At 42.3% G+C, this 25,863-nt stretch overlaps 1 protein-coding gene across 1 annotated transcript in view; it reads left to right on the forward strand.

Moving 5' to 3' along the window:
• Positions 1-10,625: 10,625 nt before the first annotated feature.
• ADGRG7 (adhesion G protein-coupled receptor G7) overlaps positions 10,626-25,863 on the forward strand; it is a 43,292-nt gene continuing 28,054 nt past the window's right edge. The window contains exons 1-6 of the mRNA XM_075263067.1: positions 10,626-10,733; positions 17,284-17,400; positions 20,387-20,497; positions 21,549-21,658; positions 23,215-23,370; positions 25,010-25,098. Coding sequence (XP_075119168.1) covers positions 10,631-10,733; positions 17,284-17,400; positions 20,387-20,497; positions 21,549-21,658; positions 23,215-23,370; positions 25,010-25,098 — 686 coding nt within the window. The 5' untranslated portion in view covers positions 10,626-10,630. The remainder of the gene's footprint in view (positions 10,734-17,283; positions 17,401-20,386; positions 20,498-21,548; positions 21,659-23,214; positions 23,371-25,009; positions 25,099-25,863) is intronic.

The following is a 25,863-nucleotide window of genomic DNA, read 5'->3' on the forward strand; positions in this document are numbered from 1 at the left end:
TGCAGTTCTGTCAGATAATACTCCGTTTCTTCCAGAAAATGATTGCAAGCACAAACTCTTTGGTATTAATATCTTCATTTATTTTGCTTGCAATGAAAAAAACACAAAAGAGAATGAAAAAAAAAAAGTCAAATCATTGATCATTTTACACAAAACTCCAAAAATGGGCCGGACAAAAGTATTGGCCCCCTCAGCCTAATACTTGGTAGCACAACCTTTAGACAAAATAACTGCGAACAACCGCTTCCGGTAACCAGCAATGAGTTTCTTACAATGCTCTGCTGGAATCTTAGACCATTTTTCTTTGGCAAACTGCTCCAGGTCCCTGAGATGTGAAGGGGGCCTTCTCCAAACTGCCATCAAGAGATCATTGACACTGTTGTACCCTCGGACTGCAGGGCAGCTTGAACTTGTTTGGATGTTAGTCGAGGTTCTTTATCCACCATCTGCACAATCTTGCGTTGAAATCTCTCGTCAGTTTTTCTTTTCCATCCACATCTAGGGAGGTTAGCCACAGTGCCATGGGCTTTAAACTTCTTGATGACACTGCGCACGGTAGACACAGGAACATTCAGGTCTTTGGAGATGGACTTGTAGCCTTGAGATTGCTCATGCTTCCTCACAATTTTGCTTCTCAAGTTCTCAGGCAGTTCTTTGGTCTTCTTTCTTTTCTCCATGCTCAATGTGGTACACACAAGGACACAGGACAGAGGTTGAGTCAACTTTAATCCATTTCAACTGGCTGCAAGTGTGATTTAGTTATTGCCACCACCTGTTAGGTGCTTCAGGTAAGTAACAGGTGCTGTTAATTACACAAATTAGAGAAGCATCACATGATTTTTCAAACAGTGCCAATACTTTTGTCCACCCCCTTTTTTATGTTTGCTGTGGAATTATATCCATTTCGGTTTTTTGACAATTCTTTTTGTGGTTTTCCATTGAAGACAAATTAAAAGAAGATAATAATACCAAAGAATTTGTGATTGCAATCATTTTCTGGAAGAAAAGGAGTATTATCTGACAGAATTGCAGGGGTGCCAATACTTTTGGCCAACACTGTAAAGCTATACTTGTATGTCTGTGACTAATGGCTGTTCTCCACAGAGAGCACAGTCATGGCAATTGCAATGGGTATATTCACACCTGTATTTTTTCTACATATCAGCCAACGGTGGAAAGAAATTAAAACATTAACTACATTGGTCCAAATATACCGGTGAAGTCTTATGGATCTGTGACAATCGTGGACAAGAAAATGGATATAATGTGTGTGGTCTGTTTCTCCCGGATACAGTGGAGTCAGAGTTATAAAAAGTCACCAAGCCCGATAATGGTTTAAGAATAAAATAATAATTATAAATTATATACCGTATTTTTCGGACTATAAGACGCAAATTTGGGGGGAAAAGAAGGGTGCGTCTTATAGTCCGAATGTGGCGCCTGGCATCCGCTGTACTAGAGAGACGGATGCCGGCAAGGGATAGACGCCGGGGCCTGAGACATCGCTGCGCTCCTCTGTCCTGCATGAAGCCAGCAGCGGCAGGAGTGATGCTATTCCGCTCCTCCATCCCCCCACCGCTGGCTTCATGCAGGACAGTGGAGCGCAGCGATGTCTCAGGCCCCGGCACCTGTGCTGGCGTCTATCCCTCCCCGGCATCCTCCTCTCTAGTACAGCGGATGCCGGGTCAGTATCGGCGGCCCCTTCTCCCCCGGGGCCGGTCCCCACCGGCCCCATACCTGTGAAGTTGCAGGCCGGCTCCTGCGCGGCGATATCGCAGGAGCCGACCTGTTCGGGTGACAGCCGGGAGCCTAATGAGGCTCCCGGGCCTGTCACTGCTATATTAGTATTACGGCTGGTCTCTATGACCAGCCGTAATACTAATAGACAGAATGTACCATAGACGGCAATACAGTTGTATTGCCGTCTATGGGACTTGCAATCAAGTGACCGCAGGTTCAAGCCCCCGGGGGGGGAATAAAATAGTAAAAAAAAAAAAAGCTTTAAAAATATAAATAAAAGTTCTAAATCACCTCCTGTCCCTAGGAAAAAAAAAATAAAAAAAAAAATATATATATATATATATATATATATATATATATATATATATATATACACTCACCGGCCACTTTATTAGGTACACCTGTCCAATTGCTCGTTAACACTTAATTTCTAATCAGCCAATCACATGGCGGCAACTCAGTGCATTTAGGCATGTAGACATGGTCAAGACAATCTCCTGCAGTTCAAACCGAGCATCAGTATGGGGAAGAAAGGTGATTTGAGTGCCTTTGAACGTGACATGGTTGTTGGTGCCAGAAGGGCTGGTCTGAGTATTTCAGAAACTGCTGATCTACTGGGATTTTCATGCACAACCATCTCTAGGGTTTACAGAGAATGGTCCGAAAAAGAAAAAACATCCAGTGAGCGGCAGTTCTGTGGGCGGAAATGCGTTGTTGATGCCAGAGGTCAGAGGAGAATGGCCAGACTGGTTCGAGCTGATAGAAAGGCAACAGTGACTCAAATAGCCACCCGTTACAACCAAGGTAGCCAGAAGAGCATCTCAGTACGTCGAACTTTGAGGCAGATGGGCTACAGCAGCAGAAGACCACACCGGGTGCCACTCCTTTCAGCTAAGAACAGGAAACTGAGGCTACAATTTGCACAAGCTCATCGAAATTGGACAATTGAAGATCGGAAAAACGTTGCCTGGTCTGATGAGTCTCGATTTCTGCTGCGACATTCGGATGGTAGGGTCAAAATTTGGCGTCAACAACATGAAAGCATGGATCCATCCTGCCTTGTATCAACGGTTCAGGCTGGTGGTGGTGGTGTCATGGTGTGGGGAATATTTTCTTGGCACTCTTTGGGCCCCTTGGTACCAATTGAGCATCGTTGCAACGCCAAAGCCTACCTGAGTATTGTTGCTGACCATGTCCATCCCTTTATGACCACAATGTACCCAACATCTGATGGCTACTTTCAGCAGGATAATGCAATGCCATGTCATAAAGCTGGAATCATCTCAGACTGGTTTCTTGAACATGACAATGAGTTCACTGTACTCCAATGGCCTCCACAGTCACCAGATCTCAATCCAATAGAGGAGCATCTTTGGGATGTGGTGGAACGGGAGATTCGCATCATGGATGTGCAGCCGACAAATCTGCGGCAACTGTGTGATGCCATCATGTCAATATGGACCAAAATCTCTGAGGAATGCTTCCAGCACCTTGTTGAATCTATGCCACGAAGAATTGAGGCAGTTCTGAAGGCAAAAGGGGGTCCAACCCGTTACTAGCATGGTGTACCTAATAAAGTGGCCGGTGAGTGTATATATTATTTTCCACTTCCCCTAAAACAGAAAATCATTGCACATAATATTATTGTCATGCACATTGTAAGTTATTTTAGAGATTATACTATGGCCTTAACACCTGGACACTCCCCCTGAAGGCAAAAGGGGGTCCAACCCGTTACTAGCATGGTGTACCTAATAAAGTGGCCGGTGAGTGTATATATATATATCTATCTATCATAAACCACCGGGGTTTTTTTCAATACAAGGTGATCTAAGTAATAGATATTCCCCAAAATGGTATAACTAAAAAGTACAGCTGGCCCCGCAAAAAAAAACACTCTATGCATCCCCGTACAGCTGCAGGGTCACCTGTCAATGTGGCCTTGCAGCTGTTGCAAAACTACAACTCCCATATATTAAATATTTTACCATTTTTTGCTTCAAAATTTTTTTTCCCTATTTTCCTCCTCTAAAACCTAGGTGCGTCTTATAGTCCGAAAAATACGGTAATCATTAATATTATATAATTAGACGTATAGTTTATTATATATTCACTTTCATCTTGCACCAAAACCATATATTTTCTTTAAAGAATACGGCTGCTTCAGGGCATAACTTCACTTTGCGAGCTCCTAAGTTCAACCTGCTTTACCATCCATATGAAGCAGAAGATCGGCGGGGCAGGCTCTCCCCATCTCCAGTTGCAAAGGAGATCCAAACAATATTGTGTGCATAGAGATCCTGTAACTCTCCAGACACAAGTAGGGCTTCCTGCATCCAACTCTCAACACCTTTGTTGCCCGGGTGATACAGGGGATGTAACACAGGCAAAAGTTACAGCATTCCATGGAATGCCAAGATTAAAATTTATGGCCAAACAAGGGCTGTGATCTCTATTAGTCATTATAATGTCCATAAATCTCAGAAAAAAACCCTTTCAAGAATATACAGTCCTATGAAAAAGTTTGGGCACCCCTTTTAATCTTAATCATTTTTAGTTCTAAATATTTTGGTATTTGCAACAGCCATTTCAGTTTGATATATCTAATAACTGATGGACACAGTAATATTTCAGGATTGAAATGAGGTTTATTGTACTAACAGAAAATGCGCAATATGCATTAAACCAAAATTTGACCGGTGCAAAAGTATGGGCACCTCAACAGAAAAGTGACATTAATATTTAGTAGATCCTCCTTTTGCAAAGATAACAGCCTCTAGTCGCTTCCTGTAGCTTTTAATCAGTTCCTGGATCCTGGATAAAGGTATTTTGGACAAACAATTCAAGTTCAGTTAAGTTAGATGGTCGCCGAGCATGGACAGCCCGCTTCAAATCATCCCACAGATGTTCAATGATATTCAGGTCTGGGGACTGGGATGGCCATTCCAGAACATTGTAATTGTTCCTCTGCATGAATGCCTGAGGATTTGGAGCGGTGTTTTGGATCATTGTCTTGCTGAAATATCCATCCCCGGCGTAACTTCAACTTCGTCACTGATTCTTGAACATTATTCTCAAGAATCTGCTGATACTGAGTGGAATCCATGCGACCCTCAACTTTAACAAGATTCCCGGTGCCGGCATTGGCCACACAGCCCCAAAGCATGATGGAACCTCCACCAAATTTTACAGTGGGTAGCATGTGTTTTTCTTGGAATGCTGTTTCTTTTTGGACGCCATGCATAACACCTTTTTTTATAACCAAACAACTCAATTTTTGTTTCCAAAATGAAGCTGCCTTGTCCAAATGTGCTTTTTCATACCTCAGGCAACTCTATTTGTGGCGTACGTGCAGAAACGGCTTCTTTCTCATCACTCTCCCATACAGCTTCTATTTGTACAAAGTGCGCTGTATAGTTGACCGATGCACAGTGACACCATCTGCAGCAAGATGATGCTGCAGCTCTTTGGAGGTGGTCTGTGGATTGTCCTTGACTGTTCTCACCATTCTTCTTCTCTGCCTTTCTGATATTTTTCTTGGCCTGCCACTTCTGGGCTTAACAAGAACTGTCCCTGTGGTCTTCCATTTCCTTACTATGTTCCTCACAGTGGAAACTGACAGGTTAAATCTCTGAGACAACTTTTTGTATCCTTCCCCTGAACAACTATGTTGAACAATCTTTGTTTTCAGATCATTTGAGAGTTGTTTTGAGTAGCCCATGATGCCACTCTTCAGAGGAGATTCAAATAGGAGATCAACTTGCAATTGGCCACCTTAAATACCTTTTCTTATGATTGGATACATCTGGCTATGAAGTTCAAAGCTCACTGAGGTTACAAAACCAATTTTGTGCTTCAGTAAGTCAGTAAAAAGTAGTTAGGGGAATTCAAATCAATAAAATGATAAGGGTGCCCATACTTTTGCACCGGTCAAATTTTGGTTTAATGCATATTGCACATTTTCTGTTAGTACAATAAACCTCATTTCAATCCTGAAATATTACTGTGTCCATCAGTTATTAGATATATCAAACTGAAATGGCTGTTGCAAACACCAAAATATTTAGAACAAAAAATGATTAAGATTAATAGGGGTGCCCAAACTTTTTCATAGGACTGTATTGGGATGTTTTCTGGTGTACATGCTAAACATAGTGCTCAAAAGCTGTGAGTACTAAGCTTAAAGGGGTTGTCCAGGATTTAGTTTTTTTCATGACCTGTTAGGATAGGCCATAATTATCAAATTGGTGGGGGGCTGACGGGTGGTCCTTTACTATTGAGCTCTACAGGGCCACTTCCGATGCCCGTACTATACACAACATGGCTGGAGGCAGATAGCTCCAGTCCTTGTATAGTGGCCCGTCGTCAATATTGCAGCTCAGCTCCCGCCAGTCAGCCGCTCTCCGATTAGATTTTTATATAAGGCAAAATCCTGGACAGCAACTTTAATGAAAGGGGTTTTTTGGCCTTATAAATTGATACATTAATCTTAGGATAGGTCATCAATTAAAAATCAGCGGGGGGTACGAGACTAGGCCCCCATCAATGAATTGCTTGAAGAGACCTCTTCACACAAAGCTATTCACAGCACCTTGTATTGTACAGCTCAGACATATTCACTATAATTGGACTGAGCTGTGAACAAGCCATGTAACCAATAAATATGACATTACCAGTAAATCCATACCTCCCAACTTTTGAACAATAGAAAGAGGGACAAAATGAGCGGCAAATTTAGCTCCACCCACTTTTATTTTGACTCCGTCCATTCTCATTCATTTTTCATGTGCTCCCACACAGTATAATCCTCCTACAGTCACCTGTACATTATATGTCCCCACATTGTAATGTCCCTTCCAACTGCCCCACAGTATTAAGTCCCTCTCCTGGTGCCCCAGTATAAACATAAAACAGGAGCAGCTGGAGGGGGACATTAGCAATGGGGATAGTTGAAGGGGGCAATAAATAAATGGCAGATGAAGTGGGACATTAAACGGGGGGCAACTAGAGGCAGATAGGTCCCCTCCAACTACTCCCACAGTTTAATGCTCCCCTCCATTTGTCCCCAGTTTAAGTGCCCCTTCATCTGCTCCATTTCATGTCCCCTCCTCCATCTCTGCCCCAGTTTCATCTCCCCTCCTCCATCTCTGCCCCAGTATAATGACAAACACAGACAGACAGACAGACACACACACACACACACACACACTCTCCATCTTGCATCCCCCTACCCCTCCCTTCTCAGTACCTTACACGGATCTCTTCTCTCTTCACTGCACGGGACACTGAGATGCCCACTAGTCACGTGACCATGTGATGTCACACAAGGTCCTTGAAACATAGTGAAGCGTTCCTCCAATCACCGCAGCCTCTTATCTGTTATAAAGTTATCGGAGGAATGATTGATCAGTAAATCATTAAAGGGACATAGCGGGACATGTAGGGAGCTGCGCGGGATGGTGGGACAGGGGCAGGAAAGCGTGAGTGTCCCGCAGAAATTGGGACGCTTGGGAGATCACATGGTCTGTAAAGTGGAAGTGGTGCTTACCATTTTACAACCCTAGAAAACCCTGGCATACGATGAAAAGCAAACTGTTGTACATGATGCATAGAAGCTGCTGAGAAGGTTATAGATGAAATATGTCTTTCATCTAATGTATACAGTACCGTACAAAAGTTGTAGGCATATGTGGAAAAAATGCTGCAACGTAAAAATAATCTCAAAAACAGTGTTAATTTATTTTGTCAATTAACAAAATTAAGTGAGTGAACAGAAGATAAATCTAAATCTCATCAATATTTGGTGTGACCTTTCCCCTTTGGAGGCGGGGTGCTGGAAATGATGATTTTGCCACCACAGAGCCCTGATGTCAGCATCATCCAGTCTGTCTGAGATTACATGAAGAGACAGAAAGATTGGAACGGGCCTACATCTACAGAAGACCTGTGCTTAGTTTTGCAAGAACAACTTCCCTGCTGAGTTCCTTCAAAAACTGTCTGCAAGTACCGAGAAGAACTGATGGAAGGCAAAGGGCAAAGGTCACACCAAATATTGATGGGAGTTCGATCCCTATTTGCCAAATTGACAAAAATAAACTATTAACCCTTAACACTGAGGCACCTGACTTCCTAATTACATCATGGAAGACAGATTTGCATATTCTTCCCATAGTCCCTTGCAAAGTGGAGTGCTAAAGGCTTAATAAGTCTCCACACACCTATATGGTGGTCTCTCCCCAAGGAGTGACAATACCCCCCTTGCCCTGTCTAAGCCTCTCACCTCTACCAGGTTAGTCTTCTCTACAACGGGCTGACGAGATGCAATAACATCGAAACAGCCGTCCTCGGTTGAGAGACTATACCTGGTAATAATCCCAGCGTCATTGCAAAACAAAGGCCTCTTGGAAGGTCTAGTATGATGTTAAAGGGAGCAAACCTTTATTGGGTTATTTCACTGAGATTCTGTCTTCCTAATTACATCAGGGAAGACAGGCTTGCACATTCCAGTGAGCGCCCTCTATTGGTTTACAACACTGAGGCACCTGACTTCCTAATTACATCATGGAAGACAGATTTGCATATTCTTACCATAGTCCCTTCTATTTTCGAAAACATTCTTACTTTGCAGTATTTTTCATATCTGCCTAAAGCTTTACCACAGTGCATGATGGAAGAGTAATAGACCTATATAGTGCTGATATACTGATATACAGTGTTATAATAATACAGCTAGTTGGAATATGCTTACCCATTCCCTTCATCCACATTCTCTCCCATTCCCTCGCTGTTATTAATGGAATTGCAAATATCCTCTAAAATTAATGAATAATTAATCCCCAGTAAGTATACTGTACATAGTGTCAAATTGTTAAAAGTTCTCTCTTTGTTAGTTCCACGTCTGATACATTAATAGTTAGAGATTTGGGCATTATAGTTCCCATACGCAATACCACCCAGCTTTGCAACACTACTGAATGGTAAGCCTGTAGTTTATTTTGCAGGAATACAGAGGGTGAGCAATGAGTCACTGTATAAGCAGATGAAATCTATTTCCGTGTCCCGCTGATTCCTAAAAGGTAGTACGCAACTGATAACATGTTATTACAGCCTGCCATAAAATGAGATTAAAGTCCAGACTTCACATTCAAACAACATTCACTGAACAGGGAAATGGCTTCAATGTTTATGCTAGGTTCACAGTGGCGTATGGGTCTCTGTCAGGTCTGCATGGGGACCCGAAAGATGGAGCGCCCTGTACGCTTAAAAAGCCCATAGACGCCATAGACTATTTTATACTGAAGCCGGCGGAGAGATGAGTTCTCCTTGCAGGAATTTTCTCTCGTGGAATCTGTACACAGATGTGAACCCAGCCTTAAAGGGCGTCCTGGGATTGAAAAAAAATGAATCCAATGAGAGGAAATATGATAAAATGAGAAAAGAAATGTAACTATCCTGATAAATTCCCTGCTGTTCTGGAATTGCCAATCAGGTGGTCTCCACTAGTCTTGGTTGATGTCCGTGTTGGCGTGCCTTACACTTATGTGACTGCTGCAGCCAGTGGCTGGCCTGGTCGGCTGCAATGGTTATGTGAGTATACACTATAGGAAAATCACCAAAGACTGGCAGAGACCACCATAACCGCATAGGCTTTATCAGACACCTGGGACCCCCACACTTGGGTTTGAAGAGGCTGTGGTGCTGACAAACGACATCACATACATTGGTCACATTGCACTGCAGCAGCTTAGGCCTGGTTCACATCTGCGTTGCTAATCCGTTCAGGGGAGTCCGCACGGGGACCCCCCGAACAGACTACCGAACGCATTGGCAAATGGTGTGCTGTGAAAGCACACTGACCCCATAGACTATAATTTGTGCACAGTCTCCGCATGGAATATGCAGATAGAAAAGTAGTTCACGATCTACTTTCCTGTCTGCATGACTCATGCGGAGACCGTGCTGAAATTATAGTTTATGGCAGGGGTCCTCAAACTGCGGCCCACCAAGCACTTCTGTCTGGCCCCGCTGACAACACCGGCAGGCGTGCATTTATAATGAAGCTCCTGGGGAGCTCAGGCCAGGCCATGGAGCGCACTTCACTTTACCTATTGGAGGGGACCGCTCCCGATGTCTGTGCGACCTGCTCTGCCTCCGGCCCACTGTTTAAAAAGTTTGAGGACCCCTGGTCTATGGGGTCTGTGTGTTTTCACTGCACACCGCTTGCCAATCCATTCGGATGTCCTCATGTGGACTCCCCCAAACGGATTATTGACACAATGGAAACCAGGCCTTAGTCTCATTCAAGTGAATGGGGCTGAGCTGCAATACCATGCACAGGCCCTACACAATGTATGGCACCGCGCTCACCTGAACCTCCACCGGTCACTTATACTAAGTATAGGTCATCAATATGTAAATGCTGGCCCCAGAAAACTCCTTTAGCACCTTTTCCTACATGTCCATTACATCTTTATTAAACATACTTTGATCACCTTTCAATCTGTATACTAGTTCTACATACTAAGGAAAGAAAAAAATTACTGAATGGGGTACGAGACTGAAGGGGCTTGTTCCTCCATAGACTGCTACTGTGGGCACAAGAGGGGTGATATTACTTTATAAGGGATACACCTGAGGCTCTGAAGCTGTACTTTTGCACCAGGGTCTCTCAGCCTTTAGCTGCGCCCCTATTCCTGAGTGCGTTGCACCCACTACTAGAGACTGTATACAGCGGTCACCACCACATGATGTCAGTCTGTCCTCTGCTTTTACAATTACTGCATTTTTGACAGATAAGAAATCCAAGTGGCTTAAACATTACCCTGCTAGTATGTGAACACACAGAAGGCATGTACAGTCTATATCTGCTCAGTGGGTCACTTTCTCCAATATGCACGGGATTTTGAGAACTTCAATTAAGCTTATCGCCTGTGGAGCTTGTGCCGGAGTGGTTACTTACCTCGTCTGGTTTCTGATAGATGAGTTCTATGTCCGTATGTATAACTGACCTTCATATTTCTATCTATCTATCTATCTATCTATCTATCTATCTATCTATCTATCTATCTATCTATTTATCTATCTAATAGAACTAATGCTAGGTTCACACTAGTGTTTGAGTCTCAGTATGAGACTCTGTCCCCCATTCTACTTAAAATCGGCAGAAAACAGGACTTTTCTCTCTGCAGTTTCGGCAGAAACACAGTGGCCCCCATTATAGTCAATCCTTGGGTAACCACTTTTTAAGCAGATGGGTTTCTGTTTTCTGGGTTCTCAAGAGGACCTGAAGAAAGTAAACCGTAACGCTATTGTGAATTTAGCATAATCTACTGTTTTTCCTGCAGTTACAATACATACAATTCTAGAAAATAGAAACCATTTGATGATGACTTTCTGTTTTAGACTTTCTGAAAGTGAACAAATTTATCTGTAAAATCAGTAAATGTTCTTAATATGCCCTAATAATATATATATATATATATATATATATATATATATATATAGAATCTGCTCTGAGATAGAGATTTTCTCTTTAAGAGTCTTAAGCTGGCCATACACATTAGATGTATATCAGCCAAACTTGGTCCACCATCTAATGCGTTCGGGCCCCTCCTAACTCTCTTTCATCTGCGGAGATAAACAAGTCAGCTATGTTGGATTCTACTAGGCCTTTTGTTCTTGAGGAAACAGATGTGACAACCTAAGAAAAGCAGTGGAGAGATGGTGCAGTGCAGAAGGCTTATCATGTCTCTCCTTGTCTGGTCATGGTGCCTTTGACAAAGTCACGGGCAGAGGCTAATAAGTAATATGGAGTTACATTCCTAAAGTATCCACTGACAGGGCACCCTAGTCCTGTGTCCATGGAGGGGAGGCAGCAGAAATCATCTATACAGCATGAAGGTTACCTCTGCTAGCTTCAGTGGCCCAGTATTGTGAGGTAGCCTGTCTCAGGGTCCGAAGTGCCACTAACTACAGAGAAGAACTGTTCTCCAACATGTCTGGAAACTTCTCCAACGATCTAGCAATCTTATCTATCCGCTAGGGGAGCGATTATCCACCAGCATAGATGGACTAACCGTTTAAGAGCAAACCAGATTAATGTTGAATTTACCAAAAGTTTTGTGTTTTTCCAAACATAATATGTGAAGGCCCAGGGGAGGTGTAAAAAAAATAACATACATTTATACTCACCTTCCTTCACCTCTTCTGGGCCTCCTTGCAGCCTCTGGTTCTCTCTCTTGGCCTTTTGGGTGATATCATGCCTATGGATCACAGTCCTCAGTGGTGACTCCGGGTGCATGATGTCACCCAGGAGGCCAAGAGAGTGCTGGATGCTACAAAGAAGCCCAAAAGAGGTGAAGTTTGTTATTTTTTTTACACCTCCCCCTGGGTCTCCACCTATTGTACTCTGGGATCTAAGGTGAACCCAGAGTATAATAATTTCATTTCTGGTTTTAGCTGAACAAGTTCAGACCAAAACAAAGGACCAATTAGTCCGAACCCAAGATGAAACGAATCCTCAGAGGTTTGCCCATTTTGTCCTCCCACCTTCTGGAAACTCCAGACCAGATGCCAATCCCGTGGCAATAATGTGGCAAAAATAGAATTTTTTACTGTTAAAGGTCATAGTAATAAACCACACAAGACCAAACTAAAACATTACTAAACCTCTTCCCAAACGGCGCGTCATGTGCTATTTGTAAAGACGTGACCACTGTAGCCTGGCTGTAGGGAACCCTGACAAACAATACAAGTCCTGCATACAAATGAATGGAGCTGCCAGTGGTATAAAACAAAGGCCTGCGGACAGGTGAGTACTCATTTTTTATGTATATGCCCTTTAAAAGTACATTTCCCACCAGGAGTGTGCATGTGAGACAATACATAAGTACGTATCTGTATGGAGGTTCTGCTACTAATTTTCTAGTGTTTATGACCAGCCCAAGGAAGCGACACACATGGCTGTGATGGTAGCAGTAATCTGTTTCTAAATATAAAATGTTAGTTGATATATTTTTTGCTCTTTTTCTTGTAAATTTGTGTCATTAGCAAATTAGACATTACAGTGCCCACAGGTGTTACCACCCAGCTTACCCAGACCCCTGAATATTAAGTCTATTTCGGCTGCAATACAGATAGATTTTGTGCACAAAGTGACTTATTTCTTTGTCCTATTGATTCTTAAAAGGTAGAATAACAGAGAGCAGGCTGCAGTAACGATTGATAATATGTTATTACAACCTGCAATAAATTGAGTTTAAAGTCCACAAATTTCCAGATTTCACCTTATAGGTCATGGAATGTAGAATGTAATGAAGACGGTTCAGCTCCAGTTTGCTTGGTATTATCAGCAATATAGAAATAGGATTCAATAGGATTTACTCTTTCATGTGTTTTAACATCACATTCCCATCATGGTTCCGCATCCATATAGTGCGCCCCTTTAACAGATCTGCTAAAAACAGATGCACATGGATAACCATGGAAGAGTTTAAATGTAAAAAAAAAAAAAAAAACTGGATCCATTGCTATCTTTTCTTATGACAGCCGCCATGTTTTTTATCTAAGTATTGCATCCTATGCAATTGGATATCCTTCTGCTGACATTCATTTTTTAGCAGATCCATTAAACGGACCAACTAAACAGAGGCAGAAAACGACATCTGTATCTAGGAATCATAATAGCAATATGGTCAAAAAAAGAAATCTATATTCCATCAATATTTGGTGTGACCTTTCCCCTTTGGAGGAGGAGGAGTCCTGGAAATGATGATATGGTCTCAACAGAGCCTTGATCTCAACATCCAATCTGTCTGGGACTACATGAAGAGACAGAAGGATTAGAGCAAGCCTACATCCACACAAGATCTGTGCTTAGTTCTCCAAGATGGCGGGAACAACCTCCCTGCCGAGTTCCTTCAAAAACTGTCTGCAAGTAGCAAGAAGAATTGATGGAAGGCAAAGGGTAAAGGTCACACCAAGTATTGATGGGATTTACATTTCTCTTTTTTTTTCACTTCCTTTTATTAATGGACAAAAATAAATCATTAACACGTCTATTTCTGAAAGTATTCCTACTTACAGTAAATTTTCACAGCTGTCTAAAACTATTGCACAGTACTGTGTATACATATACCACTGTGCCATAACATTAAAACCACTGATGAAGAGAGATGAATAACATGGCTTATCTCATTACAATGGGATACATTAGGAGTGAGAGAAGTATATGGTTAACTTTGACGACCATAGCTATAAAAAGATGGTTGCACATGGGAAGAAAAGGCTAGGCAATCTGGTCTGATTCTACCGAAATACTCACTACCAAATAACATATATTAGGCACCCACTGACAGACTATATATAGGGCCTCCAGCACCCACCTCCAGAGGACCTCAGTTTGTAGTCTATTTTTATGGTTATATTATTTACAGATAAGAAATCAAAGTGGCTTAAACATTACCCCGGCAGTATGTGAGTTTATTGAGGGCATGCTTATACAGTATCTGCTCATAGTGTCACTTGTTCCAATATGCACTACATGGACAGGTGTCTGTACGCTATATCAAAAATTGTAATCTTCGCTTGTACTGCCGCTGGGTTATCTCTCCTCACCTGGTATCTGATACATGTGTTTTATCATGGTATGTATGGCTGACTCTCAATCCTGTGTATATTATATAACTAGAGAAATGTCCTTAATTCAATGTATCTAATGGTAATTATAGCTCTTATAACATTGCCTAACTAGAGATTCTCTTTAATGTCATTCATTATGTACAGTATATAATACCAGTTACAGTCCTATGAAAAAGTTTGGGCACCCCTATTAATCTTAATCATTTTTAGTTCTAAATATTTTGGTATTTGCAACAGCCATTTCAGTTTGATATATCTAATAACTGATGGACACAGTAATATTTCAGGATTGAAATGAGGTTTATTGTACTAACAGAAAATGCGCAATATGCATTAAACCAAAATTTGACCGATGCAAAAGTATGGGCACCTCAACAGAAAAGTGACATTAATATTTAGTACATCCTCCTTTTGCAAAGATAACAGCCTCTAGTCGCTTCCTGTAGCTTTTAATCAGTTCCTGGATCCTGGATAAAGGTATTTTGGACAAACAATTCAAGTTCAGTTAAGTTAGATGGTCGCCGAGCATGGACAGCCCGCTTCAAATCATCCCACAGATGTTCAATGATATTCAGGTCTGGGGACTGGGATGGCCATTCCAGAACATTGTAATTGTTCCTCTGCATGAATGCCTGAGGATTTGGAGCGGTGTTTTGGATCATTGTCTTGCTGAAATATCCATCCCCGGCGTAACTTCAACTTCGTCACTGATTCTTGAACATTATTCTCAAGAATCTGCTGATACTGAGTGGAATCCATGCGACCCTCAACTTTAACAAGATTCCCGATGCCGGCATTGGCCACACAGCCCCAAAGCATGATGGAACCTCCACCAAATCTTACAGTGGGTAGCATGTGTTTTTCTTGGAATGCTGTTTCTTTTTGGACGCCATACATAACGCCTTTTTTTATAACCAAACAACTCAATTTTTGTTTCCAAAATGAAGCTGCCTTGTCCAAATGTGCTTTTTCATACCTCAGGCAACTCTATTTGTGGCGTACGTGCAGAAACGGCTTCTTTCTCATCACTCTCCCATACAGCTTCTATTTGTGCAAAGTGCGCTGTATAGTTGACCGATGCACAGTGACACCATCTGCAGCAAGATGATGCTGCAGCTCTTTGGAGGTGGTCTGTGGATTGTCCTTGACTGTTCTCACCATTCTTCTTCTCTGCCTTTCTGATATTTTTCTTGGCCTGCCACTTCTGGGCTTAACAAGAACTGTCTCTGTGGTCTTCCATTTCCTTACTATGTTCCTCACAGTGGAAACTGACAGGTTAAATCTCTGAGACAGCTTTTTGTATCCTTCCCCTGAACAACTATGTTGAACAATCTTTGTTTTCAGATCATTTGAGAGTTGTTTTGAGTAGCCCATGATGCCACTCTTCAGAGGAGATTCAAATAGGAGATCAACTTGCAATTGGCCACCTTAAATACCTTTTCTTATGATTGGATACATCTGGCTGTGAAGTTCAAAGCTCACTGAGGTTACAAAACCAATTTTGTGCTTCAGTAAGTCAGTAAAAAGTAGTTAGGAGTATTCAAATCAATAAAATGATAAGGGTGCCCATACTTTTGCACCGGTCAAATTTTGGTTTAATGCATATTGCGCATTTTCTGTTAGTACAATAAACCTCATTTCAATCCTGAAATATTACTGTGTCCATCAGTTATTAGATATATCAAACTGAAATGGCTGTTGCAAACACCAAAATATTTAGAACTAAAAATGATTAAGATTAATAGGGGTGCCCAAACTTTTTCATAGGACTGTATGTTTCCAAAATCCAATGGTGCTACTATACTATGTAATAGTTATACATCACAGTGTTAACGTAGACTAGACAGTCTAAAAATGCACCAAATGTAACACAGTGTCTGATCCCTGTTGAGAAAATTGCTGCGTTGTTGCATATTTTTAGCTAAATTTATATAATCTATTACTTGGCTTGCTTTACACCAATATTTAGCACTAGAATTTTGATGCACGTTGTCTCATCCTAAGCCATGCTTCTTCCACTAAGTCCCTTGTTGAATGAGACTCAACAGGTTTCTAAGGCTAAGGACCCTTGCAGATGACTATGGTGTAGTTCACTGACCCATTCATTTCCGTCAGCCCACGCACACAACAATGAATTACAAGGTCCCGTGTGCGGTCTATCAGTCCAGCCCAAAAAACTCACGACAGGTCCTATACCTGTACGTTTTTGCAGCCGTGCTTATGTGGCTCCTATTCATTGAATGAATGGGGCTGTGGAAGCACGGCCAGGGCACACGGCCTTGCTGCAGCGATCTGTTGTGGGATATTTTTGTATTGTGAACATGTGTTTGTACTATTTACACACCCACAAAGTGTCCATCGTTTCCTGTCTGGGATAGCTGAATGCTTGTTGATAGGTTGGTGGTTGTTCATGTGTTTGGGACAGTTGGTTGTAGGACCAACCAACTACGGTTCATCTCAGATGAGCGATGGCAATCTCAAATTTAATGTATATGGCCTGCTTTAGCCTAAAACACATAACAAATTTGATACATGGCTCCACTGCTGCTATTTGGCACACATTGAACCATTATACTATTTTCATTGTATTAAATGGTCACTAACATTAATATATGTTATAAGAGACAAATGCCTCCTTCTCCTCTTACCAGGCTCTTCTCCACACACCTTGACCCATTATTTTGTATGACCACATACATACACCTGCGTATAACCTGGGCCCGTATATTGAGCTGTAAGCACGGGGCAAAACTCAGGACAGGTCCGGTACCCTTCTGTTCTGTGTTCTGGGCTCACTGAAGTAAATCATTTGGTCCATGGGGGCAGGGGCAGCCACAGATATCAGCCATGTTCCGTTTTATATATGTATGTAGCACATTAAAATTGTTTTTCATGTTTTGTCAGCGCCTCCACCAGCAACTCCCCCCCCTCCATGTGTCTTGGCGTGTCAAAATGGTGGAAGCTGTATAATCGATCGCTGCTGGTGTCCAGATAGTTATACGGGGGAACTTTGTACAATTGGTAAGTAAAATGGAATTTTGGTATTTAGGAATAATTTTGATGTGATCCACAGATAAATGTGAATGAATTAGATATGATGGCATGATATAAGAATACAAAAACCTTTGGGAAAAATTCCGCTCCAACCAGGAAAGATCCAAATCAACTTCAATATATAAAGATAAAACTTTTATTGTTGTCCATAACAAGTAAACGGTTACATCGTAACTCAGAAGATTACTGTAGTTACATAATGCAACTAATCTTCTGAGTTACGATGTAATTTTTTACTTGTTATGGACAACAATAAAAGTTAAATTTTATCTTTATATATTGAAGTCGATTTGGATCCTTCCTGGTTGGAGCGGAATTTTTCCCAAAGGTTTGTAACATCTCTGCCTGTTCGGGTCTCTGCGCCACCATCTGCTCGCGTGCTGCGGTGCAGGAGGCGGGTGCAGTTTGGTTCTTGGCTTACAGTTTACAGTTACTGTGCGAACACGGCTCTAGTTCTGAGATTGTATTTGCACCACACCCGTCTTCTGCCCTTGTTTGCCTCTGTTCATTAAGTGTTAATTCGTGTGATTGACAGCCTGCCTTCCTGTCAACTCCAGGGGCGGGTTCTTCCTCCCTATTTAGTCTTGACTCTCATTCACACCAGTGCTTGCTATTGCCGTGTACATACTTGCTCCTTACTGTCCCTATTTTTGCTTGCATTCTTATCCTTGACCTTTGGCTTTCCTCACTGACTATTCTTTGGACTCCGATTTTGCACTGCATCGCTCAACTGTTACTGACCCTTGGCTAGCTGACCTCTCTTTGTTCTTGTCCGTCTTGTCTCCGTTTTGTGTCTCACATATACAGGAAGGGACTGTCTTCGTGGTTGCCGCCTATTACGTAGGATAGGGCCTGGCAATAGGAGGGGTCAGTTGGGGGCTTCAGCTTAGGGCTCACTATCTCTTGTGTCCCGTCCCAAGGTTTTTGTATTCACCACTGGCTTGAGTCCACAGTCTTTTCTCGTCTCCCAGGATTGAAGATTTTATTGAACTTATATGCTGAGCTGAAAATTATACTTTTCTATCTCTAATGATATAAGAATACTGTTATGGCATCCTAAAATGCCTAGCAGGTCAGATTTTCCCAGTTCCCAGAGGTACTTACAGGATACCAAGGAGAATGTGCTCAGGAAACCTCCAAGGCAGATACTGTAGATTCAGAGCAGCCCCTCTCACCAGTCTCTATATCTGGGCATATGGATGGCCATATTGATAGACCAGATTTCTCAGTTTTTCACAGAAAATGGGTTGTTTTTCCTTTACGCGTTACCCTACGGTGTGTGTATAATGTATAATGATTTATTATAGCTGTATGCAAGTTTTCTGGCTAAAAACAATTCGAACCTTGGGTTTGCAACTTTTTAAAGCCCGGTTGCTACAAAAATTGTTCACCCTTCTGCCATATTTGTAATATATATAATGCCGCAACCCAGCTGGAGGGAACCAGAGCATGGGAAATAGTAGTAGCTGTGATGTTGTCACCAGATAGGCCGAGTGCCCTCAACCACTCTCCCCCTGCACACCTCCAAGGCCAGACACTGGCAAGGGGCCCTGCATGCAACTAGATGATGGTGGCAATAGTTCCCCTGGGGGCACTTCCAAGAATGACAGCGATGCAGCAAAACAGAATAACTGTTAGGAATGCCCAGACTTGGGTATGATGGATACCCAGAAGCATAGCCTCAGCCAATAGATGGGTATGAAGGCTGGCAGCAAGGAAGTCCCTTGGGCCCAGATATCTTGTGACGTTGGTCCTGGAAAACAGTTGCTTGCAGATGGGACTCCTAAACTCCTACTGGCACAAAGTCTGTATAGGCTGATAATTCCATGTCTCAGAGATGTCACTGGCAGAATTTGGGCTATTATTCCTCCTTCCCTCAGTGGCTGTTAGAAAACCACAGGGCACAGTGTCACAGAGCCAAAACTCACTGCAAATACTACACTGTCTGCTACCATAATGGTTCTTTGGAGAGTTACTCGCCTAAAACTCCGGCACTGCCAAGCACTCTCAGACTAAGAGGAACTATGGAAGTAAGGGAAGGAAATATAACAGAGAAGAGGGAGGAAAAAGAGAATGGAAATGAAAGAGAAGAAGTAAAACAGAAAAGGAGGGTCCAAGGAAAAAGAATTCTCCTGCAGGGTGGTTGCCAGGAGGGCTGCATAAGTGGCTGGCAGGACAGGTAGCCAAAGAGTATGTGTCACATAGTGGAAGTCCCTATCTGTTGAGGAGTACTGTATTATAGCTATGGGGACCAAACTCTCAGAAATGTATCAAATCTGTTAAGATTGTCTGTAAATTTTTCATTGAACAAATACCAATAGTAGGCTTAGTGGTGATGAAAGCGTTCTGAATGTAGGTGTATTATTCGGCCTAATCGCTCCTGGTGTACAAATCCCAGCACCAAAACATGCCGCCACCTTTACAAACATCTGTGATAGAATGGGTCATACTAAAGAGCTCACTGAATCCCTGTGTACTGTCACAGGGACACAACAGTGTTCGGTTTTCCGTTTGGGGAGTCCACTTGGGGACTTGAACATAAACCTATACGTATTAAAAAGCGTTTACCTAAGAAACCACATGGACCCCATAACCTATAATGAGGTCCATGTGGTTTCCGCAAGAAACATGCGGTGAGAAAAGTGCTGCTTGCATTTAGGAATCACAGCAATTTAGCCACAAAGTGTCTTCCTGTCTAAAGTTACAGAGCGGGATCACCAACTACTAAGTTACATCATAAAAGTCTCCAATGCTTTGCTGACTCAGTAACTGCAGGGTCACAAGCCTCCTCCTCCCCCTATCTTAAGCATAGGCTATCATGTAAGTCCCAGAAAACCCCATTAAAAGCTGCCTTGGGTATCAGACTAATAGAATCTATTAGGGACAAGTCACACATGGATATAGAATGAACACTGCTAAGTTTTGTAAACTTACTTCTGTCTTTATTTTATAGAAAACTTTTGTAGGCCAAATAGAACCCTCCAAGGAAACTTTACTTTTGGAAATATTCTGGTAGGCATGTATGGATACTCAGAAGAGAGATGCAACGCCACTGATGTGAATGGTAAGTATTGTGATGGTATTAGGATAGCATTTACACGTTCATGTTGTCTGCAGTGGCGTAACCAAGAATGACAGGACACCGTGGAGAACTTTTGACATGGGGACTCCCCCCCCCGACCGACACTGAAGACCCTGAACAACCAACCCCCCCTCCACATACCTGCATGCACTATTATCCCCCATAGTGGCCCCTGTACACAGTATTATGCCCCATAGTGGCTCCTGCACTCAGTATTATCCCCCATAGTGGACCCTGCACTCAGTATTATACCCCATAGTGGCCCCTGCACACAGTATTATGCCGCATAGTGGCCCCTGCACTCAGTATTATGCCCCATAGTGGCCCCTGCACTCATTATTATGCCCCATAGTGGCCCCTGCACACAGTATTATATCCCTTAGTGGCCCCTGCACACAGTATTATGCCCCATAGTGGCCCCTGCACTCAGTATTATGCCCCATAGTGGCCCCTGCACACAGTATTATATCCCTTAGTGGCCCCTGCACACAGTATTATGCCCCATAGTGGCCCCTGCACTCAGTATTATGCCCCATAGTGGCCCCAGAACACACAGTATGATACCCCATAGTGGCCCTTTCACACAGTATTATGTCCCATTGTGGACACCCATGAACAAAACATAATAAAAGCCAATAAAAAATGGTATCCCTGTAATCATAATGATCTGCTGGACAAAGCTGCCATGTCATTTGTGAAAGCCGTAAAAACAAAATTCAAAAAATTATGATAGAATTGGGTGTTATTTCACAAAGACCCCCAAATCACATAAAGTCTAATCAAAACATTATATGTACCCCAAAATGGTGGCAAATAAAAGTACAACAGGTCACCCAACGAATGAGCCCTTACATAGCTATGTAGACAGAAAAATAAAAAAAAATTATGAATTTTGGAAGGCGGGTAATATGAAAAAAGTCGCCAAGCATTAATGCACAAACTACTCGGCGTCCTTAAGGAGTTAACGTCTGATCTGAATGCAACCTATCAGCAAAGACAATATCATGTATCCTGTTCCCTCTTATCTCCATAGCAAATTCTTCAAGGGCCACCATAATGTGTAGAAGTGAAGGTGGCAAACCAGAACTAGGATCACTTATACTTCAAACTTGTACTGACAATCTTGAAACTTTAGCAAGTAAGGTAATGCTCAGGTGTATTCTTGATATTATATTATCATCATATTATGTCATTAATTTATTCACTGCATCTGTTGCCAGCTTACACACATGATGTCTATGGAGAGCAGAGGGGAAGAAGGAGGCTGTAAACTGATTTATTGCCTCATTCTGTTGTTAAGGTTGAGCTGCAAAGCTGAACAAAAGCAAAAACTGGGACTGACTGACAACAGCGAGCAGTAGCACAAGCTATTTACAATCAGCACACCATGGCGAGCCGAGAATAGACCCCTAGACACTTTCAGCAGTGCTGGATGCAAGCTAAAACCAAACCAGAACCCACAATAGAAACAGGAGAATAGTTGTGTAGGCAAAGGGTCAAAACTAGGAGAAGATGTCCGAGGCAGAATCATGAGACAAAAGCGATATCCAGTAGAAAACCAAGGGTTTAATCTGAATGGGTACGTCAATGGCAGAATTAAAAGGAAAACAGACATCCAAAGAACAAGCCAAGGATTAGAATAATACAATCCAAAACACACTATACGAGACAAAGCCAAACTAGGGAATTCAATTAGTTGGCACTCTGGGTCAGGGGGGAGGGGTCTTATATAGGCCTCCTCAGCTGTTCATTGGACAAGCCCAGGAATCTTCTGAAGCTGCAGTAGATTCCCAGGTTGACACGATAACCTTAAGGGCTTGTTCACACGGAGTAAATGCGTCACGCAATGTGCCGCGTGTATGGGACGTTTGCGCCGCCTTCTTCCTTCCCTCCATAGGCTAATATGTAAAAAGGAAACATATTTCTTACATAAGATATATTCCAAAGTTTCTTATATTCAACTATACTCTTCATTTATAAGAAGTTACTTTATAATCGGATGAACACTTTAAGTAATTTTAATTGTAATAAATAGCTTTTGGGAAAACCATGATCCAGGTTTAAAGGGATCCTATCATTCAAATGCATTTTTTTCTGACTAAGACATCGGAATGGCCTTAAGAAAGGCTATTCTTCTCCTACCTTTCGTTGTCTTCTCCGCGCCGCCGTTCTCTCGCAGCACTGGGGACGGGCCCCAGCACTCAAACAGGAATGGGGGCGTCCCCAATGCTGCGAGAGAACTCTCTCCAGTGCCACCTCCATCTTCGTCAGCAACGGCCTCTTCACCTTCTTCTTCTTCCGGTGCGCGGTGGGTCAAAATTCAACGCATGCGCAAGTCGGCTCTGCCAGCAGGCCATATTTTTGTGGCCGCTTACGCAAGCATACGCAGTACACTCCTGTAGTTCTATGGCCATAGACAAAAACGGGATTTCAGGTGAACGGTGGCGTGGAGAAGACAACGAAAGGTAGGAGAAGAATAGCCCTTCTTAAGGCTATTGCGATGTATTACTGAGAAAAAAATGCGTTTGAATGATAGGATCCCTTTAAAAGATGGTAACAAAGTACTCTGCCGCTTTGTAAGTGACACTGTATAGCTGTAGCCATAGCCTGGATTACAATAAAGGAAGTGTGGATAAGTACTAAGCACTGGTGAGAGAGCAGAATTGGCTAACTTTGATTAAATAATTTTATCCTCTTAGACTAATATTGACACAGAGAATGCAAAGGAGATTGCAGTAACCACACAGATCCTTACCGCTGAACCCGAAAATCTCGAAACGGATGACATTTCCAATGCCATAACCATTGTAAGCAGATTACTGTCTGTTTCCACAAATGCTTCTGAAGACCAAGAGGTATGTATGTGCATCATTAACCACTTCAGGGAGAATGTGTCTGTATTTCATATTTTTCTTCTTCTTTTTTTTTTAAAAGCACGAAAGGCTACTATTTTTTATTTTTTTTATGTTTTATAGTTTTCCATATTTTTTTTTTAAATTAATTAATTATTTTTTATACATTTTGCCCCCGATAATGACATAATAGACCAGGGGTCCTCAAACTGCGGCCCACGGGCCACATGTGGCCCGCCAAACACTTCTGACCGGCACGCCAACAACGCCAGCAGGCGTGCATTTATAATGAAGCTCCTGGGGAGATGGGGCCAGGCCATGGAGCACAGTTCACTTTACCTATTGGAGGGTAAAAAAAAAAAGTTTCCCCGCAGACAGGCCACAGGCGGACACTGGTGGTCACCTTTACAAACCCATTCAATTGAATGGGTTTTAAGGTGACTGTCGGGTTTCCGTCCCCTGTCCAGTTTCGCTGAGACTGAAGATGGACACCCAATCGAATGCATATACTTGACATCGAGCACAAGTGGGAACGACCCCTGAGATTGAAAATTGAGTGTCCCCCTCCACCCCACGGTTGCATTCATCTCCATTTTTTCTCAATAACACATAGAAATAGCCTTAAGAAAGACTCTAAAGGTAGGAGAAAAATAGCCTTTCTTAGGGAGGGTTCACACGGTGTAACGTGCCGCGTGATGTGGCACGTGTACGCTGCGGGACCCTTTGCGGGCCGTACACGCTCCCATTGATTTCAATGGGAGCGGGGATCGTATGCGCCGCGCTAGTTTGCGGCCGTGATTTTGCGGCCGCAACATCATGGCCGCAAACTAGCGAGGCCAAATTTTCATCAAATTTTGGCTCATTTCTATGAAATCATTCACTTCTTTATTATTTTCCTTTTTTTTTTTTTTTTAATGAACACTGTCCCCTACTTTTAATAGGAGTAGGGAGAAAGGTTCTTGTTTAATGCAGGGACGATGAGGCTAAGGAAGGGGGGTCGGTATAAAGAGTTATCTCAGGGCTTATAGAAACTAAAACATTGGCTCTGGTGTCATATAAAAGATGAGAAACTAACTGTTGTAGCTGTATTGTTTCAAGGCATACCACCAGTTGAATACTCAATCCTGACTGTATTTTGGTGATACTGGTGACTGCTCTGGAAATTTTACAGGTAGAACTAGTATCTTGGTGACATATGAAAGCTGACAATCGTATCTTTGATATGACACTATTCTGTCACTGTTCTAGGTTTTATAATGCCAGAGATACCTCTTCCTCTTAGTCTCATTTTCCCTGCGTTATTCAAGAATTGTACATCCCTACTACAGTGAGAAGCAGATCTTAGCTCACAATAGAGAAACAAAGGAAAAAATAAAGATGCGCCAGATTTTAAAGAAAGGAGCCGACATTTCCTAGCAAAAGTATATTACTAAATGTATTTATGAAACAAACAGTGCCAGAAACTCAAAATTTGTTCAAAAGTTTAGTTACGTTTTAATATCAATAGTGCATCATAAGGTTAATACACATTATGGTTAAGGTTACCCTTACACACCACCTTCTATGAATATACAGAAAATTCCAATTCTATCAGCGGTTACATAATTGTACGTTGTATAATCATAAATCTTTGTTTTCTCAGGTGGCGATTTCTGCAATTACCACCGTAAGCCAGATTATCAGCGCTGAATCGGACAAATTTAACGATAAAGTTGTTGAAGAAGCAAGAAAGTAATTTATGTGCATTCATTTCTTTTTGTATAGTTATAGTTCTCTTGCTGGCACATACAGCCTGACCATTAGGAAAAACTGTTTTCCCTATTTTAATTTAAAGGAATTGTCCAGTTATGGACACTTATCCCCTATTCACAGGACAGCAGATAAGCATCTAATCGATGGGGTCCCGATCAACGGGTACTTCATTAATCAAGAGGATGGGGGACCAAATATCCCCCTAACACCTACTTGTGAATGGAGTGCTAGTGCTCTTATGTGACCGGTGCTCTATTTCGATACGTCTGAGGATGCTGCCAGAGATTACAGTCTCAGTAGCTCCATAGAAGTGAATGCAGCACTGGTCACACAAGCGCACTGGCACTCTGTTCACAAGAAGGCTTTAGAGGGACTTTCGGTCTCGTCCTGATCACTGGGAACCCGGCCATCGGGCCTCAAGCAATAGGACACTTATCTGCTGTCCAGGGCGTAACTAGCAAAGACTGGGCTGAAAAGCAGTGAAGTATTGATTGAACATTGCTGATCCCAGTTACCTGGTGTTTGGGAGGTTATTGTAGGGATTGTCTCTAGCTACATCCTTCTGGCACTCCTATTTAGATACATTTACCCTGATACAGGTAGTTCTATCTACATTTAGTAACACTGTCGCTGCTGTGTCTGTGTGGCATCATGTTCTTACCAAACCTTTAGTCAACAACATTAAATGCATTGCAATGCATTGTAAAATCGAAGTATTTCTATTACAAGTTGCATAGAGCAGCC

Source organism: Leptodactylus fuscus, chromosome 2, assembly GCF_031893055.1.
Source record: "Leptodactylus fuscus isolate aLepFus1 chromosome 2, aLepFus1.hap2, whole genome shotgun sequence".
In the NCBI taxonomy this organism is placed as follows: Eukaryota; Metazoa; Chordata; class Amphibia; order Anura; family Leptodactylidae; genus Leptodactylus; species Leptodactylus fuscus.